The sequence below is a fragment of the Hetaerina americana genome, unplaced genomic scaffold (assembly GCF_022747635.1).
Source record: "Hetaerina americana unplaced genomic scaffold, ioHetAmer1.1.p SCAF_1, whole genome shotgun sequence".
Taxonomy (NCBI): domain Eukaryota; kingdom Metazoa; phylum Arthropoda; class Insecta; order Odonata; family Calopterygidae; genus Hetaerina; species Hetaerina americana.
The window spans coordinates 56310118-56331563 of record NW_027286069.1 but is presented as its reverse complement, the minus strand read 5'-3'; the positions used below and the strand labels follow the sequence as shown (position 1 = coordinate 56331563).

Below are 21446 nucleotides of genomic sequence, written 5' to 3'. Positions count from 1 at the left end.
AAAACTGATAATATTGTATTAAAAGTACACATGTGATACAACCAAAATTCTAATGGCACTAAGGAGGTTATGTAAATCAAGGGATGTGGCGATTTCATTGGGCATTAAAGCATCTCAATGTGAGTGCATGGAAGTAATCGTTTTGAATTTAGGAATAATGACGAGGCTAATCTGACTGTGGTATTTTTAATCAATTTGTTATATATATGAGAAGTTAAGTTTTACAGAAAACTGTACATTATTAGAAACATCACAGGGTAATTTTAGACTTAGGAAGTGAAAGTTTTTTTGTGTTGGGAACTGACCTACTTGCCAATATGGATCATTAAAACATTTAATTTTTAGGTGTTGTTAATTAAATCCAAATTCTAAATGTCATTAACTACACACCCTATGTAACTGGAGTTTTGGCATTTTTAAAGATTACTCAAAAACAACAGAGCATTTTTTTCTAGCTAAGCCTATGATAGCTGTGTAATAGCATTGATTCAGTAGAGGGAAGAATTATATTTGTGCACATGTGCCCAAAAATAATTTTATAAACTTAAGCATGCATTTCAAAATTTATTTCCTCTTTGACTTGCGTACAAATTTCAATATTATGTCAACGCAAGTGATTATAAAATTGAACAGGATGGATTTCACCTAAGTAGTCTGATTTAAAAAAAAATTGAAAGTCAATTAGAGTAAATATTCTTCGTGGGCTTGGATCAACTATTAATCCGCTCTAAAGTGAAAGAATGTTAAAAATTCAAATTACTACTGGTCATTAGAAAATACTATTGTATAAATCATCGTCTGAATTGATGTGTCCAAAGATTCCCCAAGAATACTTCCCATTCTCCTTTGATGAAGTCGTCGTAATACATAGTTGGTGAAAGTTTGCATGCAGATAAACCTACCTAGTGAAGTAAAATGATCTTTATATTAAGATTTCATTTTACTAACTTCCCCACCAAAGTAAATGAAATGAATTCCTAAGGTCACCAACGACAGAATTACAATTTGCCCATCTGTCTTTGCGATCCTCTGTCTCTCAAGGTGAACCAATGTGGTGGTTTTTAAATGGTATAGAGTCAGAGAATGAAAAAAAATGAGCATGTCTAATGTGTAAAGGATATTCTATATTCAGAATGCTAAACATTTATTACATCATTACCATCTTGAGCTATTAATTATACCACTAATATACAGAAGTTTCTATAATCCTAATTTATTATTTTTGGTTAATTAGCCATTGAAAGACCTTCATTGAATTCAATTTCTCCTTCCTTGAGCATGATGATAACTTTATCTAAGTTCATTAATTTTCTCTCCTTGTTTATAAATTTTTCCAATGACTCTTATGTTACACAAATATGTTTCTGAAAGATATTTTTGAGATATTATTAGTAGCTTGGTACGTGGGTCGTTCAATAAACCATCCGGAAAAAATAGGGAAACCAATTAATTTGATAAATTTTTCATTTTTGACATAATCTCCTTTAAGCTTGCCTTTAGAAACCCACTGTTTCAACTGCTCTAGTTATATATAGACACACAAACCTAGCAGTATTGCCATGGTAAAATGCCAAACTCACCTCCAAATCGACCATACTTGTATAATTGTGTTTATTCTCCACTGAGAGCAAATGCAGCCACCATCTTGCCGAAATTTACAGGATTTACAGATTTACCTGTGTTTCACACCCAATATTTTGTGCAAAATTAAAAACACAATACTTCATGATATTCCTGTGGCCTGAAATATGTGACAAACCTTGACTTGTCAATTACTCATCACCCTCTCATGGATTTTATCAATCATTTTGAAGGAATTCACTTCCACTGAACATACTGATTGGATTTTGGCCATGCTTAAACTTATTTACCCATTTTTAAACAGTGGCAAACACTGGAGCAGATGTGCCATGAACTTCTTCCAACTCAGCTTTGCTCTCTTTTGGGAATAAGCCTTTTTAATAGAAGTTTTTGATCACCCTACAAAAGTCATTGGTTTTCATTTTTCCAAATAAACAAGTGTGTTTCTTCAATTGACTATGAAAATGAAACTACATGAAGGATATAGCTGAAACTTAAGCGACAGTCCATTGAGAGATGAGGCTTACTAAAAGTAAATTTGCCAATACTATGAGTGCGATCTCTGGGATTTTGTTAGCGATTATTGAACGACCCTTGTATTTTTGCCACCATGGTCAGTTGTATCAATTTCATGATGTAACTGAATCGAAGCAAATGTGGTACAGTATTGAAATTATTGTCAAAATACATAATTGGTAAAACAAAAACACAAGAAAGGAATTGTGCATGAAGAATCTTGCAGTGGGAACTGCGGATACTCACAATTGCAGCTAGCTGATTAATGTTTTCTGTTCAAATCATCTTCATGGAAAACTATCTACTCTCTGGGATATTGATTTCAATCCATCTTCCTCTGTTTCAGTACTTCTTCTGTCATCATCACATTCATCTTCATTTGTGGATTTCAGTAAAAATCAGCACTCATACTTCTGTTTAGCTGAGGACCCACCTAGGCCTAAAAAACCATGTGATGTGCTAAACATTTTCTAAGCCATGTATTATTGCACTGATACCATTTAATTCCTTTATCTGTTGTTATTTTCATCTTTCCTTGCTAATGGATTTCAATAAGCTTTCTGTTACCAATCTCTTGTTTCTGTCACTTAAGCTATTTAAAATTTAAACATTTATTACTGTCCCAAGATGTTTTTATATATTTTTAGATTTAAATAACTGTTTCTAATTAAGTTTTAATTTGAAAATTTTGGCCTTTCACAATGAAGCAGGTGTAAAAACTTACTTTCTATTATGTGGTTTAGAGCACACTAAAATCGTATCCCTTAAAAATCTGTCAGCAAAATGATAATTGCCTATTTTCAGGTGAATTATGATCATTAGATGATACCAATGTGCACATTTAAGGCACTCAGACATAGGTGACCTACTCACAGTTGTAAAATGGATAAGCCATGAGTGATTGTCTAGGAAAGTCCTCAAGTGTCAAGGCTTGGCATTTTCTTTGAAGTTGTGAATAGTATGCACAAAAATCTTTTTAAGTGGATTTCAGGAAGTTATTAATTCTATGCACATAACTGTGTAAACCTTTGGTCTCTTTGGGCTTTGAAATAAGGGAACATTATCTTTTGCAGTGGTGATTGGATTTGGGTAGAAAATACATTGCACTCAGGGAAAATTTGATCCTATTCTAGGGCTTAAAGTTGTAATTAGGATTGAGTATATAAGGGGTCTTCTATCTGTTTCTGTTGTGAAATTTGGAATGAATTGCATATCTAAACTGATTCTTGGACAAAACAAAAGAGCTCATAAGTCAATTGTAAAGATTTCTTTTTATTCAGAGGTCATTAGTAACTAAGTGCCAAGGTAATTTTAAAAGTTCTTGGAATGGAATAGATTTACCTCTATGAAACTTTTTTAGTTTTCAATTTAATCTCCCAATGCATTAATGCAATTGGTCCAGCGATGGTCTTAAGTCTTGATCCCATCTAGAAAATTATATCCCTTCAGGCCTGCAAAATACTTTTCCACTTTGGCAGTTAGTGCTTTGTTTAAAAAGAATCTCCTTCCACTGAGGAAAATTTTGAGCTTGGGGAAGAGATGGAAATCTGATGGAGCCAAATCAGGCGAATAAGGTGGATGTGGCCACAATTTGTATCTTAGTTCACATATTTTTGCCATGGCAGCGACACTTGTGTGTGCATTGTCTTGATGAAAGAAGACTTCCTTTCTTGCCAAACCTGGCCCTTTTTGGTGTACCATTTGCTATAGTTGGTCGAGGAGGTTAGTGTAGTATTATCCAGTAATTGTTTGACCAGTGGAAAGATAATCTATCAGCTATCCTACTGGCTTCCCACCCAGAGAGTCCGGGTTCAAATCCCGGTGGTGTTGAATATTTTTCAGTGATATCTCAATCCCTACTTGAGGTGCTTTGTGAAGGGCACTTAGAGTGAGTACGCCGTCTGTTGGATGGGATGTTAAGCTGTGGACACTTGGTGCCCTTTGTTAAGAGTAGGCTAATACCAACGCCAGGTTTCTCTCCACCCATCATCCTTTCTTGTCCATCCCTAATGGCGGGAATGACCTTAGCTGTCGGTCGCCTCCCTAAATACTACCTCTATGTTTACTCATAAAGGATTACCTATTGATCTGTGAGAAACTTGTTGCAATATCACTGACATCTGGTGATGATTCTGAGAACTTTTCAAACTACCCTCATACATTGTATATTCTTTTCCATCTTCTAATGTCATAGGGGGACATTAGAGGGTTGGGTCAAACAAATGGGATGCTGAGGTTGTTTTCCATTACATATGTATATTTACATCAGGTGATACAACATGTGGTTGTCAACCAGCCATCCTACAGGATACATTATTGAACAGATGCTTACATGGCTAGCCTATGGAGGGGTCACTAGTCTGGTCTTGCAGTCCCAGTCTTGATAGTCATCCAACCGACTGATCACTGTTGTGGCACAAAATGCGGCCATCCTGTCATACACAGGGTCAGGATTCTGGTCTTGTGGTCAGTCCACCGGTTGATGCTGGGTAATGTGGTGCCAATGAATGATCCAAACTTACTGAGAGTTGCTGGAATTCCTTTGGAGTGGCTTGCACTCATATACAGTTCTTATCTTGCAATGGATGGTGCCCACCATACCCTAGGGGCTGATATGTAAAGTGGTCTATAGTCTCAAGGGGCAAGACTTGTTTGGGGATGATGCATGGTTGTTGTTCCGGGAAACTGATGCGAACATTGACCTGGGAGGCAGGGGAGTGCCTGGTACTTGTGGCCCGTGCAAGTGGAATGATATCATGAGGCACTTGTCCTTGCAACAGTAATCCATTTCATTACAGATGTTTTGAAAACAGTGAAGAGTATACACTCTACTAGTTGTAAATAGCCTTAGGTTTGTCATGTAGCTTTTAATATTTAAGTTGGTCATGTGCTTTATTTTGAACAACATAAGCTTTTCATTGCCTTGGAATTGGGAAGTTAATCAAACATGGTTTGTTTGACTATGCCTCTTGAAATTGTGTATGTTCCTGAAGACTGACCCATCACTTCCCTATCTTTTATGGCATAGTTTAGTATTTTGATACTTGAACAGATAATAACCATATTTTGGCAATGCTTTTAATTTTATGTTGGCAAATAATTATTTGGTCCTTGTCCTTTCATATTTCATTAACCTTAATTAGTCCCTGAGGAGGTTAAATGAGGTATGTTATAATTTACTCTGTATATGCTTTTAATGTGGAATAGGAATACTAATAGCCTGTGCATGTTTAAAATTTGTTCACTGCATGTCCTCTTACCGTAAGGATGATAACTGCATGGGTAATGAAGATGTTGGAGAATGTGAAATAGTGAGGGAGGAGGATATTATTGCTGGAGAGGGTGATCTTATGGATGTCCTAGATGAGGGTGGGGATCCTGTTTTGAGGGATGAGGTGGAGGGCATTATGAGTCGTGAGGAGGAAAGACATGAAGGGGATGGTGTTGAGGATGAAAATGCTGAGGTATGATGTAGGAGATTTAGGAATCATGTACTGCCTAGTGAAAACCATTTTTGTCTTCATTTACTTGTTGCTAGCCTGCTTATTTCTCTATTAATATATTTTGGTTTTTCTTGGTGCTTTCAGCTACATCTAACTGGTAAGGACTTCTCGTAATGAAGTAGTTTTTATTAGATAATGATTGTGGTAATTTGGATGACATATTGTGGTACGATGAATTTTCATCGCTACCGGAAATGCCCAGTCATTGTTTTCTGACCCAATAAAAATGGAATATTTCTTTTGGCTGGGACTGTGACTAATCTTCATGTTTTCATTGTATCAAACACTTTATAGGATTATATGGTTTTATTTTAGTGCATTTGATGTTTATTTTGATTGGAGTTGTGTGTATTTAGATTTAAAAATGGTGAAATTGTATATCGTTGGTAAACTTTTTCAGGGTATACCTGTGAGTTTTTCTTTATCACCTTGGTGTAATGCTTGCTTCCATGCATAAAAATGTTTGTCCAAAGAAGTCTTTAATCATGGGCAATGGAGCTATTCCTAAATCCCTGCCATTAGTTATCTAAAGAATTTATGTTTGTATGAATGATAATTTATTTGCTTGACATGATTTTTCAAAAGTTATGGCTATTTATATCTAAGTCAATTGTATATGTTTTCATTCTGCTAATATATGCCTAAAGTAGTATTAGACATCTTGGCCTATTTTTTGCTTGATGTTCATGTCAAAACCATAAGTCAATGATAGATGAGTATGTAAAAAAGTAACAAGAAAGAGTAAGTTCCCTGTCATGGCCTAAAATGGGAATTTGTTTATCTACCCTGAAAAGGAACAGCATGAAGGGTATGTTACAGATGTATTAGTTCTTTCAAAAAGTGCTGCTTGTAATTTATAGTCGAAGAAGGTAATAGGATGTCTTTTTTGTACTTAAATGAAAGTTTTGAATGCTAAATACCAATTTCCACTTGTTGTATTTTGTGGCCTAGCTCTCTTTTACTACATGCCTTTACTTAAATGTATGTACATTATCTAGTTTTTGACCTATCATGTTTTGTGTGTTAACTTTCATTTTGTTGTTTTTTCTTATAGGCAACTGATGGCAACAGTTTATCTGAATCCAGGGATCCTGAAAATGTAAGTTATATAGATTTTTTGTTTTCTCTTTTTAGTTATTTATATGAAAGTGTTGAATAATAATTGTTCAAGAATATGAAAGCACATTTGTTAGATGATGTGAAGTGTCTCTCTTTACATTTATTTGTAGCAAATGAAAATGTATAAATTGTAGAAAATATAAATATAGTTATTGTCTAATTTGTGTAAAATGTAAGCAGAACAGCAAGATGATGTTTATAACTTTGTGGAATTGTTCCATAATGAATAATATTAAAACAAAATTTTAACTTCACGTGAAAAATAAGCTTTATTGTGACCAAGATTTGACTGTGGTGCAGCATCTTCAGGCGAGGAAGTTATATTCATACATATATGGGTGTAGGGGTGGGGGATTTAGATTGGGATAGGGATGGGTTGGGTGCAAAGGGAGGGGTAGAACACCATCCATGACCACCGATTGGGAAGTAATTTAGTAAGTAAGTATATTCTCGTGAATGGTGTTGTATTGCAAATGCTTTTTTTGTATGCATATGAGAAGCAACTTTTCAACCTTGTTGAGAATACGTAACCAATACATAGGTACTCTTGTCACTCTATTGGAAGCATCTATCTCCTTAGTCTTGTCCGTGTTCTTCAAGAAAAGGCAAATGGTTGATGTCAATTGATCATTGATTTGCATACCAGATCAGCCATGCTCACCTTGTTTTTTAATTTTTTTAAATTAAAGTTAATATGTTTTCAGTGGTGTACAGCAAGTTTTAAAGCTTGTAAATGAAAATACAAATCACTGCTTTTGTGATTTGTAATCTTAGTTAATCCAGTGTAATGATTTATATACATCAAAGATATGATAACCAATGCCCCAAAATTCCTATGCCAATATTTGGTGAGTAAAAGGTAAACAATGTAACTGCAGCAATGAAAAGAAATGTGAAAACACTTCAGTATAAATCTACAAAAGTACGTTTTTCCAAATTTTGGGAACGGTCATTTCCTATTCAGGCAGATATAGTAGCTTGTCATCAATTTTTATTCATATTCCCTATATTATACTATGAAACTATTTATTAGACTTATTTGTTTTAAGTTAAGAGGATTAATGCTGGTATACATACTGTGAAATCAACTAGTAAAATATATTTCTTCATTCGTTAAGCATTTCTTAAAAGGTATTATCAGAGTTCCTAAAACATTCATGTATACTCAGTGGTTATTATGAATCATATAATTCAGCCATTATGAATTTCTTATTTTGTGTCTTTCATTTTAGCATGCCCATAGTAACACACCAAGTGGAGCCTCAGGATCCACGTCCTCAGAAGGTGCTAGTGGTGAAGGAATATCAAGCAGTGGTGCTACTGGCAGGTCATCATCTACTTCTCTTGCCCCTGGAGTTAGTCCAAAGGGTTTACCCCAAGGTTGGACACTTCAAGTGGCCCCTAACGGGCGTGTGTTCTTCATTGATCACAATGAGCGATCAACGACATGGGTTGATCCGAGGACTGGTAGGGCCAGCCCAATGCCAGATGCATCACGCCCTCCAAACAGACGGCGAGGAAGGAATCAGAGGCAACACTCAGGAGAAAGCTCTAGTGGGGTTGGTGGAGATGGTGATGATGATGGATCTGGAAATGGAGCAGCAGAAGAAGATGATGGTCTGGGACCTCTGCCAGAAGGCTGGGAAGAGCGAATTCACACTGATGGAAGGATATTTTTCATCGACCACAGTAAGATATATCTGTTTTTATGTATATTTTTTCTCAGTTATATAAATACCCATTCAGCTTCCTCCATTTATTTTACCATGGTTAATAATGCTCTTATTACCAACAAACTGATTTTTTGTGTCAACCCTCCATGGCATTGTGGGGTATTTGGCTGATATACATGTAGATGACTTTCATCCCAAGGCAAAATATGTTGCCCCAAAAGTGACAAATATTATTTATTTCGAGTTTACAGCCAAGATGATCTACTGGAATATGCTCTTTTCCATAAACCAGCCTTAGCCATTAAACATAACAGTTTCAGGTTTAACTTTGTGGAATTCCTTCATGATGAGGGTAAAAAAGAAACTACACTTCCACGATAAAGATTTAATATTTCATGACCATGGTTTCAATGCTGAGCATCATCGAAACCATGGTTGTGAAATATTAAATCTTTATTGTGGAAGTGTAAAGTCTTTTTTACCCTCATCACTTAGCCATTAAAATATACAGAATGATATTGTTATCATCCCAATACAATTAATCTAATTCTTGAACAATTTACTGATAGCAACCTGTTCACTAACCCTCCCATCTATTATCCAAATTGCCCTTCCCATTTTCATTGAAATACTACATCTGTACAGTGCTTAGGTGTCATTCTATGGATAAACTCAGACATATTTTCCTCCTCCTCAATCAATCTATCTATGTGTAAATAATGGGCTGTTTTTTTGCTGGATGTTCGGAAACCAAGTTATTGTACTATCATGACTGATAGACTTGTATTATTGCACTTGAAAAACAAATTTATTTAACAAAAAAATTTAAAGATGGCAAATCAACAAAAACAATGACAGGAGGCATTATTGTATATCATTCTTGGCCTTTTTCTCAGATTTGAAACAAAAGGATGAAATTTGCTTTTCATTTCTTCAGTAAAAAGAGTTAAATAACCAAAAACATTTTAAAATGCAGAATATCTGCTGTTAGAATCCCCTGTTTTTAATTTTTATCCAGCAAAATGAATAGAATTAGCTATAAGTAGGTCATAAGTTTAGGCCAAAGTCTAGTACATGTATCAAGGAGAGTTTAAAAATTGATAATTTTGTGTGCTGTGATGGCTGGATAAACTTAGTTCACTTTGTGAAAAAGCATTACTTTTACTAAAATATCCAGTGAATCTGCCAATTCAGATTACAAAGCTGTTGAAGACAGATCCAAAGAGTATATTTGAAGAAATTGCATCTTTGTGATTTATATGGTTCAAATTGCAAAGATCTGTTTTGCAGCCTTCTTGGTGAAACACTCTTCACTCTGGTCCTTGTAATGGTATAAGGGGGAGCTATTATTATTACTTTTTATTTGCCCAGAGATCACAATGCAAAAATACCAGGTGGGTGGTGTATGTACATGATATAAGGCATGTCAAAGAGGAGCAAAGACACAGGCTCAGTTAAGATGCATAAAAGAAATGATGCTCATAGTTACATAAATGTTTGGTACAAACCCATGAACATTGGCTGTAACATGCACATGCAATATCAAATTCAGAAAAATCATTGATCATTAACATGAATCAGACCATGACCATTGCTAGAAACTAAAAGTATGAACTTACTGGTTGGGAATATTGTTGAGATATTCATCAACCGAGTAAAACAAATTGCGCTGTAGATATCTTTTTAATTATGCCTGAATGCAGGAGTTCCCTTTGTATCCTTGATACTTTTGGGTAGTTATATATATAGTAATGATGTTTTTTCATTGTGCGAAAGCCAATTGAAGAGCGAATGAGTGAATGTACAAATTTCTGCAGCCATGTTAAATCATTAACATGCAATTGATATGGTATATTATTAGCGTTTATTAGTACATAGATTCATATTGATTAAACCTTTAGGAGAACCAAAGTATGTGACCATATTGCGGGTTGAAATTGGGCCTAATTTTACCGGATAAAAAAGAAGTTGACAATAAGATGAACTTTAATACTTTGTATCTGCTGGGCTACATAATAATGTATTCTTATTGCATTCCAAAAATGAGTAGAGCCTGGAAACACTGTCCAGTCTGTATCAAGCCATTATTCCCAGGGTCAGCTTTCAAACCATGAAATGCCTGCTATTGGGGTACTACAGTTTCATTAGAGTAGCAGTGCTAATATGTAAAAAGCAACAATATTTAAGGAGGGATCAAAATAAAATTGTTGGAATTTATTGTAAATATTTTCCCTATACAACCAAGTGAACAGAATACTTGGAAAGGATTTTTAATGAACTACAGAATCTGTATTCTACAAATTATAATATTGCCTGGTTGCTTTAATTATTGAAATTTATAGTTGAAGTAAATTTGTTCAGAATCATGGAAGACCACTGAGAGCAACTTGCCTTTTTAGAAGGCAATACCTAAAGAAAAACTTTAAGGCAATGAAGCTGTGACTTAGCATGTGACATTCTTCCAAACATTCTACGAGGATTTTTATGTTTTCTTAATTTTCGGAATGACAATGAATGCCGACTGACTTTTGAAAATGATTTAAAAAATATAGATTCAGATTTGGCATTTGAGATTTTATGCCTTTTAAAGAAATGAGTTACGACATCTTTATGTAATCAGTCTTTTTCATTGTTTTACACTTTTTGCCTGAATAAATATAAGTATTGTGGCTTTATACTCATGAAGTTTATATTTTTTTTTGCAGTCTATTTGTATTAATATTTTCAAAATATTTACTGGGTATTTGTATATATTGTGACCATATTTGCAGTGAAAATGGCTAAATTTTCATACTCTCTCCGTTTAAATTTTATTCTCAATTCTTTTTTATTTTAACAGATACACGTACTACTCAGTGGGAGGATCCTAGACTTTCAAACCCTCAGATTGCTGGTCCTGTAAGTATAAATGAATTACGTGATGAAAATGAGTTTTTGAGCACTTCATTAGAATCAAGAGTTTTTAATTTTTACTTTCCTTGATTCCAGGCTGTTCCATATTCTCGTGATTACAAAAGAAAGTATGAATATTTAAAATCTCAACTCAGGAAACCTGTAAGTATTTTTGAATAGTGAATATGCATTGAGCTTGATAGTTAATAGATAAATCTGTTCTAAAATAAAATTTAGTTGTGTTGTTGATATTTTTATTAATATATCAATAATTTTGTAAACTTAATTCTGTGGAGTAATTAAGGCTAAACATATGAAGCACAATATTATATGCCAGGAGTCGCAAAGTAATTAATCAATAAATGTGGGCATGTTCATGTAGTCACATTTGTGCCTACTGGTATGTGGTTACATAGTATGTGTTTGTGTATCACAGTGCCCCTGGGTCTTCTTAAATGAGTGCTTATCTTATCAAGCAATGGTTCTTATAGTTTAAGCTTAAAACTTCTCTTACTTAGAACTGTCTGACCTTCACAACCTCTCTCTTTCAGTTTTGTTTTCTCGCTCCCCTCTTGTACCCATCTCATATTCCAAGGCATCTTTTTCTGTAGGCCTCCTTGTAAATGTTACAATCCTAAACAGTAAATGAAGTATCTAATTTTAATTGCTTAAGCTTAAAGTACCTTTGATGATGAAAAATTATCCAACCAATTCTGATCCTTTGATAATGTAGCAAAACATTTTCCATGAAATGGAAAGCACCTCTTAGGGTGCATTTACTAAAAGGTACACTCAACACTCATTAGTATTTGAGTTATTACATATGCTATTCAAAATTGTAGATATTTGAAAATGGCGTATATTAAATGTATATACTGTTTTTTGTGTAAGAACAGTCATTTAAAGTCATCCACTTCGTTGATTCATTCTTCCAAAAATATTTTCTGTTCTAAGCAGAGGTCACCCTCTGGCCATTATTTTTTTAAACCAGTGGTGGTGACATCTAAGGCCTGCTTCACTGTATACTGTTTTTAACATAAGAGATTTACGCATGGTATCTATAAGCAGAATTGATTGATGGCAATAAGCAATTCTAAATGAATAGCTAATGTATGGGATAATTGATTATTAAAATTAACATGTTTCTCTTATTAAGTAAATTTAACTTGTAGAAAGATATGAAAATGATTTTAAAAGTTTGATATTATAACCCTGTTTCATTTCAGAACAATGTGCCGAATAAATTTGAAATCAAAGTTAGACGGTCATCTATTTTAGAAGATTCATACAGAATAATTAGCACTGTGAACCGTATGGACTTATTGAAAACCAAACTGTGGATTGAATTTGAAGGTGAAGTTGGTCTTGACTATGGTGGACTGGCGAGAGAATGGTTCTTCTTGTTGTCTAGAGAAATGTTTAACCCGTACTATGGTCTCTTTGAATATTCCGCAATGTGAGTACTTTCTTCTATTCTATATTTTCATTAGTAATTTCTTTTGCATTTCCTTATGATATCTTAATATTTTTTTATAGGGATAATTACACTCTTCAAATTAATCCATTTTCTGGTGTTTGTAATGAGGAGCATTTAAGTTACTTCAAATTTATTGGAAGGATAGCAGGAATGGCTGTATATCATGGAAAATTACTTGATGGTGAGTTATTAAATTTCTGCACTCAAATGCTTTCCTTGCTGATATAAGTTGATAAGGTATAATGTTAATGATTTGATTAGTGAAGCATCACTTAAGGTATAAAAAATTAAGTTTTACTTTTATTCCTGTTAATCATCTTGGGTAAATATTTTGTTCAAAGCAATTTTTATGATGGTTATCATAATGGTAAAGATTTAGGAATAGGTACATGTTGTAAAAACTCATTTTGTATGCTTAAATTATGCATCCTATGCTCACTGCTAGTTCCAATAAAAATCAACAGTAGTGTTATGTATTTCACACACAAATGTAGTGTAGCTTTTCATCTGTCCATTGTGGTTTGGTGGTTTTCTTCAATATCCATACTAAAAAAGAAAGACTTGTACTTTTCCACAGATTTTATTATATGGTACAATGCGTTTCACCGACTTGCAGCATCATCAGGTACCCAGATTTCAAAAATATTTCACAAACCTTGACTTGTTAACTCCTCATAATCATATCATTGATTTTTTCAATCATTTTGTAGGAAGTCACTTTCCCTGGAAAACGTGAATGATGTTCATCATTTGTGGATGTTTGGTCATGCTTAAACTTATTTACCCAATTCGCAAATGCAGGAGTAGACAGGCCACGAACTTCCTCCAACTCAGCTTTTCTCTCTTTAGACATTAATCCTTTTTAATAAAAGTTAATCTCCACACAAAATTAATTTTTTTCATTTTAACAAATAAAAAAGGGGGTCTTACTCAATCATTTATGAAAATGAAACCACGGGAAGGATGCATAATATGTTGGATGGTCAAAGGACCACATAACGGGTTGGATTTTATATTGGATATATTTTTACTAATCCATGCTAAAAATGTGAAACATTCGAGGTCTGTGTGAAAAACCATTTTTCCGTTTAACCCTCTTCATTGAAGCACTGAAATAACTATATCAGACTAATGATTTCCTAAAACTAATATTTTACAATCCTTGGAGCCATTTTAACTTAACTTTAAATAACTTGTTGTTTTTGTTCCATAATTCTTTTGATAAAGTAATTTTTCTATTTGTGTTTGTTGTATTTAATTTGAATGCTTTTTTAATTCTATTACATATAGTCTTAATATGTGGCGACTACAAATCAAGTTTAATTTAAACTTGTCAATCCATTCATTCTTGATGTTCATTATAATTAATTGCATATGTTGAACTTTTCATGTGGAATTTTTTGGCCAGAAAACCTGAAAGAATCTGGGAAATTTTTAAATCTTAAATTGTAGCAACCCTCTCTTACACAATTCATTTGTTATTAATTATAATTCAGTTCATCACATTGGGAAAAGTATATTGCATTTTTAAAATTTTTATTTTGTGTATAGCTTTTTTCATTAGGCCCTTCTACAAGATGATGCTTAGTAAGCCAATCGATCTCCGTGACATGGAAAGTGTTGATTCAGAATACTACAATTCTCTTCTTTGGATTAAAGAAAATGATCCATCTGAATTGGATTTAACATTCTGTGTAGATGAAGAGAGTTTTGGTCATACATCTCAGCGGGAACTCAAACCTAATGGTGCCAACATACCTGTCACCAATGACAATAAAGATGAATACATTAGGTGAGCTATTGTCTTAAAACATATCTTGAAATTTAATGGCTATATCTAAATTGGAAAATTTATATCTTATTTATGGATTGTTGAAAATTGATTTGTTTTTTTCCTAGTCTGGTGATTCAGTGGCACTTCGTTTCTCGAGTTCAAGAGCAGATGAATGCATTCCTTGATGGCTTCAGTGGCTTAATACCTCTTGCTCTCATTAAGATATTTGATGAAAATGAACTGGAATTATTAATGTGTGGTATTCAAAATATTGATGTCAGGGATTGGAAGCAGAACACATTATACAAGGGAGAATATCATCCCAATCATATAGCCATCCAGTGGTTTTGGAGGGTAAGCATCTCTACAGTTATTCCATAATATAAAATAGGTACATGGAAGTTGCTCATTTTGTATTTTAATGACCTGCCTTTCATCTACTAATTTTCTTTACTCATTCAAAAGTATTCTAAATATATGATTTACAAATAATAATGAAAAAGTGTAGATGCAAGTTTTTTGGTTGTGCCATATTTTCCCATCAATAACGCGTGCATTATCTGTACAAAAATGTTCAGATGATCGAAAAAATGACAATATGCGTTATGTAATGAAAATTGAAAAAAACCGAACTTAGACCTATTTTTACACACACACATCTGATACAGACTTATTTTTACACACACCATATATAGCGTTTACGCACAGAAGAATGATTTGATTTTTTTCACCTCAAACGTTGTATTTGTTTGTGCGTCTTTGGCTATGCTAATGTAACTTCTGTGGCATTTTTCTTAGAACCAGAAAATATTAGCTGTGCACTGTATGTGTTTTTTATCCAAACTATGAAACAGAATTTCCACTTGCACAACCAAGAGTTGTTCCATTTTGTTGATTTTATGGTCTTTGATTTGGGAAGGGGACAAAAAATGGTTGCTAAATAGTTTCTTAATTGGAGGTACATGCACCTGTGGTAACATACCAAGAGGTACTTACGGACAAACAGGACAATTCATTAAAAGATCGTCTGTTTAAATTGAAGTGTCATTGTAAAGATTTTTATGGTAATAAGTTACGTGGGATGCTAAGGTTTTACATAAGTGCTAGTTATAGAGGTTGGTAAACACTGTGGTAATATTCATGGAAAGAATTTCATTAAGCTTTGGCAAAAAAAAATTATATAATGTAGCCTTACGCAGATTTGATCACTATTTTGTGCTAAATAAATTTTACAAGTTGGAATATTGTGTGGAATTGCTGAATAACTTCATCTGATTGTTTTATTCAAGGTTGTATTATCTTTCAACAATGAAATGAGGGCACGGCTACTACAATTTGTTACTGGTACATCACGTGTTCCCATGAATGGCTTCAAAGAACTTTATGGAAGTAATGGACCTCAACTATTCACAATAGAACGATGGGGATCCCCTGAAAATTATCCAAGAGCTCATACATGGTATGTAATCTTAAAGGGAATAATCTATGTTGTCATAACTACTTGTTTTGATTATATTTTCTCTTGTCTATAACTGCTGGGGTTTTAGGCTATTGAGAAAAATTCTGAATCTTTTCTACAGGCAGTGAGGCAATTTCTCCAAGGGTTGAGAATTTCTGTTGAAAGTATAGTGTATATTATATAGTTTGTATTTGTAAGTCATAAAAGTTATAAAAATTGAAACTGTTGATTTTAGCAGGCCTTGCTTGTTGATCAGTGCTTAGTGGTTTTACTATATTTACTAATAAAGGTATCATTTGATAATAATGATGCAGGCTTATAATAATCAATCAAATCTGTGATATGGTGGCCTTATGCATGGGCTCTAACTGGTCTGTTTTAAGTGGTTTTGCATCATATTAGTAAAAATTCCAAATATTTTGAAATGTTATCTGGCCATTGCACCCTTTTATGACCATTCAGGAAAGAATCTCTCTAAATTACATATTTTCATAATTTAAAAGCATTTTTGTGCTAGCAGCTCAGTTCATTTAAACTATCTAACTGCGGGGATCGGGATTGGTGTGGTGGCTGTCGTACTGGTTTCCCACCCAGAGGGCTCGGGTTCAAATCCCGGCGGTGATAAATATTTTTCAGAGGTATCTCGATCCCTACTTGAGTTGCTTTGTCGAGGGCACTTTGAGTGAGTATGCTGTCCGTCGCATGGGACATTAAGCTACTCTTGGCGCCTTTTGTAATGAGTAGGCTAATGCCGATGCCGGGTTTCTCTCCACCCTTCATCCTTTCCTGTCCATCCCCTATGGTGCAAATGACCTTAGCAGTCGGTCGCCTTCCCTAAATACTACTACTACTATCTAACTGCATAATTGAATTATGTTAAAATGTGATCCAAGTTCATGATTGTTACTTATGAAGGAAGTGGTGTGTGCTAATATTGGCTTAATTTGATTTTATTAATTTGAGGAAGTGAGAAAAAATATTAACGTAAAATCATATTTCAGTTGTATGAAATATTTCCAGAAATTACATGGCAATTAAAATGGAGCATCGTTTATACTCTGACAATGACAGGGCTAAATTTGTTAGTGTATTAAATAAAGAGGTGGTCACTTTCATGCCACCTTTATGCTTTAATGTTCATACCATTATTTTCTCAGGTACTCGTACATTTTTGATAATTTATAATCGGTACTCACTTAACCTTTTTCTGTCATTCGTGTAAAATATACATTATGTGTGTCCCGGTTGACTCCTCTTTCATTACCATTCACCATTTGAAAATAATGTAAATATCATATGCTAGATTTTTCAAAAGGAGTTTGAATGTACGCCTTAATCCAATTAATGCCTGATAAAAGAAGATATTTTTTCTATATCAATATTTTTGCCAACATCAGGGAAATAAAAAAAATTGTCTAGGGATAGACATACCAAGAGGACAATCTGGAGTTGATGGTTGTTGATGAGAGTGGAGGAAAAAAGATGGCTGTTCATAATGGAAGGTTGAGGAAGGAATGGGTTGGGAAATAAGTCATCTGTATTTTGTATAACGGTGTGTGAATTTTTTCAATTTGCTGTATGCTGGTGAAGAGAGCATGGCTGTTAATGACTTTCACTTGGCACATATGTATTGTTAGATTTTTGGTAGTGTAAGGTTTGCGGGGATCCTTTGGTTTTAGCATCGTCATATCTTGCAAAGTGATTTGGTGACCTATTTCACAAATTCATTGACCATTTCCCATGTCTTGCACATTCCATGTTCATGGCTCTTTGATATGAAGATCATTTTGTTAATCAAAAAACAATACTGTAGGATTTTGTTATTCTGTAATGCCCTTATTGCCTAAATATCATCTTTTCATAACCGTCAGCTAATAGTTCACACATCACTGCACTAACTTCTCCCTTCCTGGTAGCCTTAAACTTTCCTTACCCATTCGTCTCAGTTTTTTAGGTTTCAGTTTTGACCTAATAGGTCAGCTTAAAAATAATATTTATGTTTTGATTTGGACATTACCATAAATTTCTTTTTATTTTCAGCTTCAACAGGATTGATCTTCCTCCTTATGAAAACTACCAGCAGCTTAGAGATAAGCTAATAAAAGCGATTGAAGGTTCGCAAGGCTTTGCTGGTGTGGATTAATTATGTGATATGATAAGGGCTATTGTATTTGTATTATATTGTAAATATTTCTACAAAAGATAAGCTCCTAAATTGTTAACTCTTTTTAATACCATATATCATGGTCATAGTTGTATCTGTTTCATTTTATTTGTATCATATTTGTAGATAATTAATTTTTGATTTATATGTATATACTAATGATCTTTTGAAATAGCCAAAAATTATCATCTAAATATGTCTAGTTGTGAGATTTATCAATTTTTCAAGAGTTCCAGGTGATTGACAAGTTTCTTGTTCCTTTTGCAATGTTCACATTATCGTGTAAAGTTTGAGCTGAATACCCAATTTGGTGGCTGATGCCATTGTAGGTTCTTAGATACAGCTGTAGTTAATGAATCATCCTCACTGAAATTAACTTTGGCATGCTCAAGTTTCCTTTCCAAAAAGTTTACATTAAATATATTTTGAAAATGAATATTTCATTACATGTCTATTGAATTTTAAAAATAGCAAATGGATAATTTGGACAAAACTGTTGAAGTGTATGTCTCAGCAGTGATTGAACATGAAAACAGGATGTGTGTTCAGATACGGCGTCAACCTTAATGTTGGCAAGCATAGGAAAAACATTTTTGAATTATGGATTAATGATAATTTTTTCCAATTTAATTTGTTGGTTGAATTCATCACTAACAATTATGAAACTGAAATTATGTTGAAATTGATGTTGTGAAAATTGTTGGAATATGGAACATCAGCCAACTTGAATGCTTATTTGTGCTGTTATTTTGTACATATGAATGAATAGATAGATTTTTTTAGTAATGGATAGCATTCATAGAAAATGTATATTTTATGAATTGTTAAAAAAGATATTAAAATGTGATAAATCATTTCAAGATAGTGAACTTTTAAGATAGTTTGCATCAATGCATTTTATTGATTCAAAATTTACTTTGGATTTTGTTGACTTTGAGATAATATCTTTTATCCAATACATCTTTTCTAAAATGAGCTTATCTATAGAATTGACTGATTTGTAATACAATGTTTGTATGATTGTCTCCAGTTAATTTTTATGGGAAATTACTTTCAAATCTAAACATGCTGTCCACAGTTGGAGAGGATTTAAAATTTTTAGTGTAAACTTTTATTTCCCTGCACTTATAATGGAAAAATATGTTACTTTCTAAACTTAGGGACCACACCTTGATTTGGTCATTCCGAGTCACCATGTTGCATTGAAGTATTGTATTTTAGTAACTATTATGACTTGAGGGGCAGCCTTAACTGAAGATTTTTAAGTTGTGAATTAACTTGATAGTGGACATTATGTAAGGAAATATAATAATAAGGACTTGCCACAAGAAATTTTCATAAACGAGTGGCGAACCTGTAATGAGTGTGTATCATCAAGAGTGCTTAGGGGCAATGTGTGCAGAAATCAATCAGTTTTGTCCCGAGATTTTACCCTATGTTACTGCTATTGAATTTGTAATTATTCAGAAAGCCATGAAGATTGTTGCCGTCCTGTGAGTGGAATGAGGAGGGAAGTGTTAAAAAGTTGTCTGCACCCTTAAGCATTTCACAGTTTATCCTTGGAAAGAGGAGTGTAAAACCATATTAATGACAACTGTAACATTCACCAGTTTTTAAGGCCTGCTGTGCCTTCAAGTCATCAAAATTACCTTTATGAGGTAATTCTCTTTGATTATCAACTATATCTGAAAGTGTTTTTATGAGAGTTTGAGGAATCTGCAATAGCTGATATTGTTTAAATATTCTGATGAGTAAATTGTGTGAATTTGGTTGTGTGCTGGTATGAATGTTTTTTAAGAGTGGGTTATGTTTGTGTGGTGCTATGAGTAGAGAAAATGTTTCGTTTTTACTAATTTCTCATTGCGAATTGTCATACCAAGTGAAGAGAAATTTCAAATTGTGGCATATAATAACTGAAACTAATTGAATGAATTGAATCTAATTAATAGTTAATTCATGCCTTTTAAAACCACTTCTATCTCATTTTGCTTTACTCATGATACCTACATGATATTGAAAAATTATGAAATATACCTTCCAATAAACTACCCTTTAATTTGAAAGTGAAGTAATTTATTATAAATAGATTGTATTCTTGTATTGTATTGATTCCATGGCAGGCACTTTTCCATTTTTACTATTGCTCCTATAAGTTGTTCAAATATTTTGTTTCCCTCTTTCTTTTTTGGTCCTGGTGCCACTTGTTAAGTTTATACTGGACCAATTTAAAAATCAATGTTATCTCAATGAAAATCTACCTCAAATTCACTTCACCACTTGATGTAATGCATTAATATCATCTGCTTGGAATATGCAATAATTTAGATAAATGAAGTATGACAGCAGGCATTACTTTTAATACTGAAGCATCAATTACAAACCAAGCTTATGCTGACAAAAGACTGCATTTGGCATTGGATTTTTCATTCTTAAATAAATCTTGCTATGTAGTCCCAGGCAGTGTGGTAGGGCCCCTGAAACTGGATTATGTTAGAAACTGAAAATTCAATGATAAGTCTCCGGCCAGCAGCCTTAAGATATATGATAATACAGCTACTTAGTTCCCAAGAAAATGTTTTGTTTAGGTTAAAAGGTTTCTAGCATTATCATCTCCCTGCCAGAGGTTATGCATTCAATATTAACCAGCAGAAAGATTTCTGTTAAAAATCCTTGTCTCTGGTGAAGTAAGTTCAATGTAGAAACATACAGTATATTAAAGAAATAGCATAGCTGAAAATTTTATTTATGGAAGAAATAAAGAAGTTGCATGACTGAAAATCAAATTAGTTTTACAGAACAGAAAGCATTTTTCTGAGGTGTCAATCAAACAGGCTCTTTGTAGGGGACCCTCCGTACCATTTACATCTTGGGACTTCAGTTTATTTCAGTTAAACATGGGGGGGGGGGGGGGGCAGAGATATTTGGCAGTAATTTGGTACAGTGACTATATTTCAGTCATCAAATAAAGCAGCGAGTCAGTTTTGACACGAGGGTGTTGAATGATTGATGTGGGGAGCCACCATTGCAGTTTGAGGGCACAAGGAAGATTTGTTACATTCTGTTGTTACTGTTCATCATTTTTACGTGATTTTTTACAAAAATTACTTTTCTCCATTCTCTGTAATCATTGGGCTTTTAATGAGCATATATGACCCTGTTATCCTATACTTAATTTTTTATAATTATGTCAATAGTAGTGAATGACATCCATATTGTTAACAATATTCAGTTGGGTGTAGGTAGTTCCATAGGAACATGGGTTGCCCGGCTGAAACTGTACTAATTTTA

The 21446-nt window shown here is 33.6% G+C and overlaps 1 protein-coding gene across 4 annotated transcripts in view; it reads left to right on the top strand.

Annotated features, from left to right (window-relative positions):
• Nucleotides 1-20215, top strand: part of Nedd4 (E3 ubiquitin-protein ligase Nedd4) — a 95017-nt gene extending 74802 nt beyond the window's left edge. For 3 of the 4 annotated variants that reach the window (XM_071589862.1, XM_071589853.1, XM_071589871.1), the window contains exons 9-19: nt 5364-5561; nt 6655-6699; nt 7952-8408; nt 11232-11290; nt 11381-11446; nt 12511-12740; nt 12821-12942; nt 14313-14553; nt 14661-14889; nt 15825-15994; nt 18035-20215. In XM_071589862.1, coding sequence (XP_071445963.1) covers nt 5364-5561; nt 6655-6699; nt 7952-8408; nt 11232-11290; nt 11381-11446; nt 12511-12740; nt 12821-12942; nt 14313-14553; nt 14661-14889; nt 15825-15994; nt 18035-18137 — 1920 coding nt within the window. In that variant the 3' untranslated portion in view covers nt 18138-20215. The remainder of the gene's footprint in view (nt 1-5363; nt 5562-6654; nt 6700-7951; nt 8409-11231; nt 11291-11380; nt 11447-12510; nt 12741-12820; nt 12943-14312; nt 14554-14660; nt 14890-15824; nt 15995-18034) is intronic. The other variant, XM_071589879.1, reaches the window with a different exon arrangement.
• The last annotated feature ends 1231 nt before the right edge of the window (nt 20216-21446 follow it).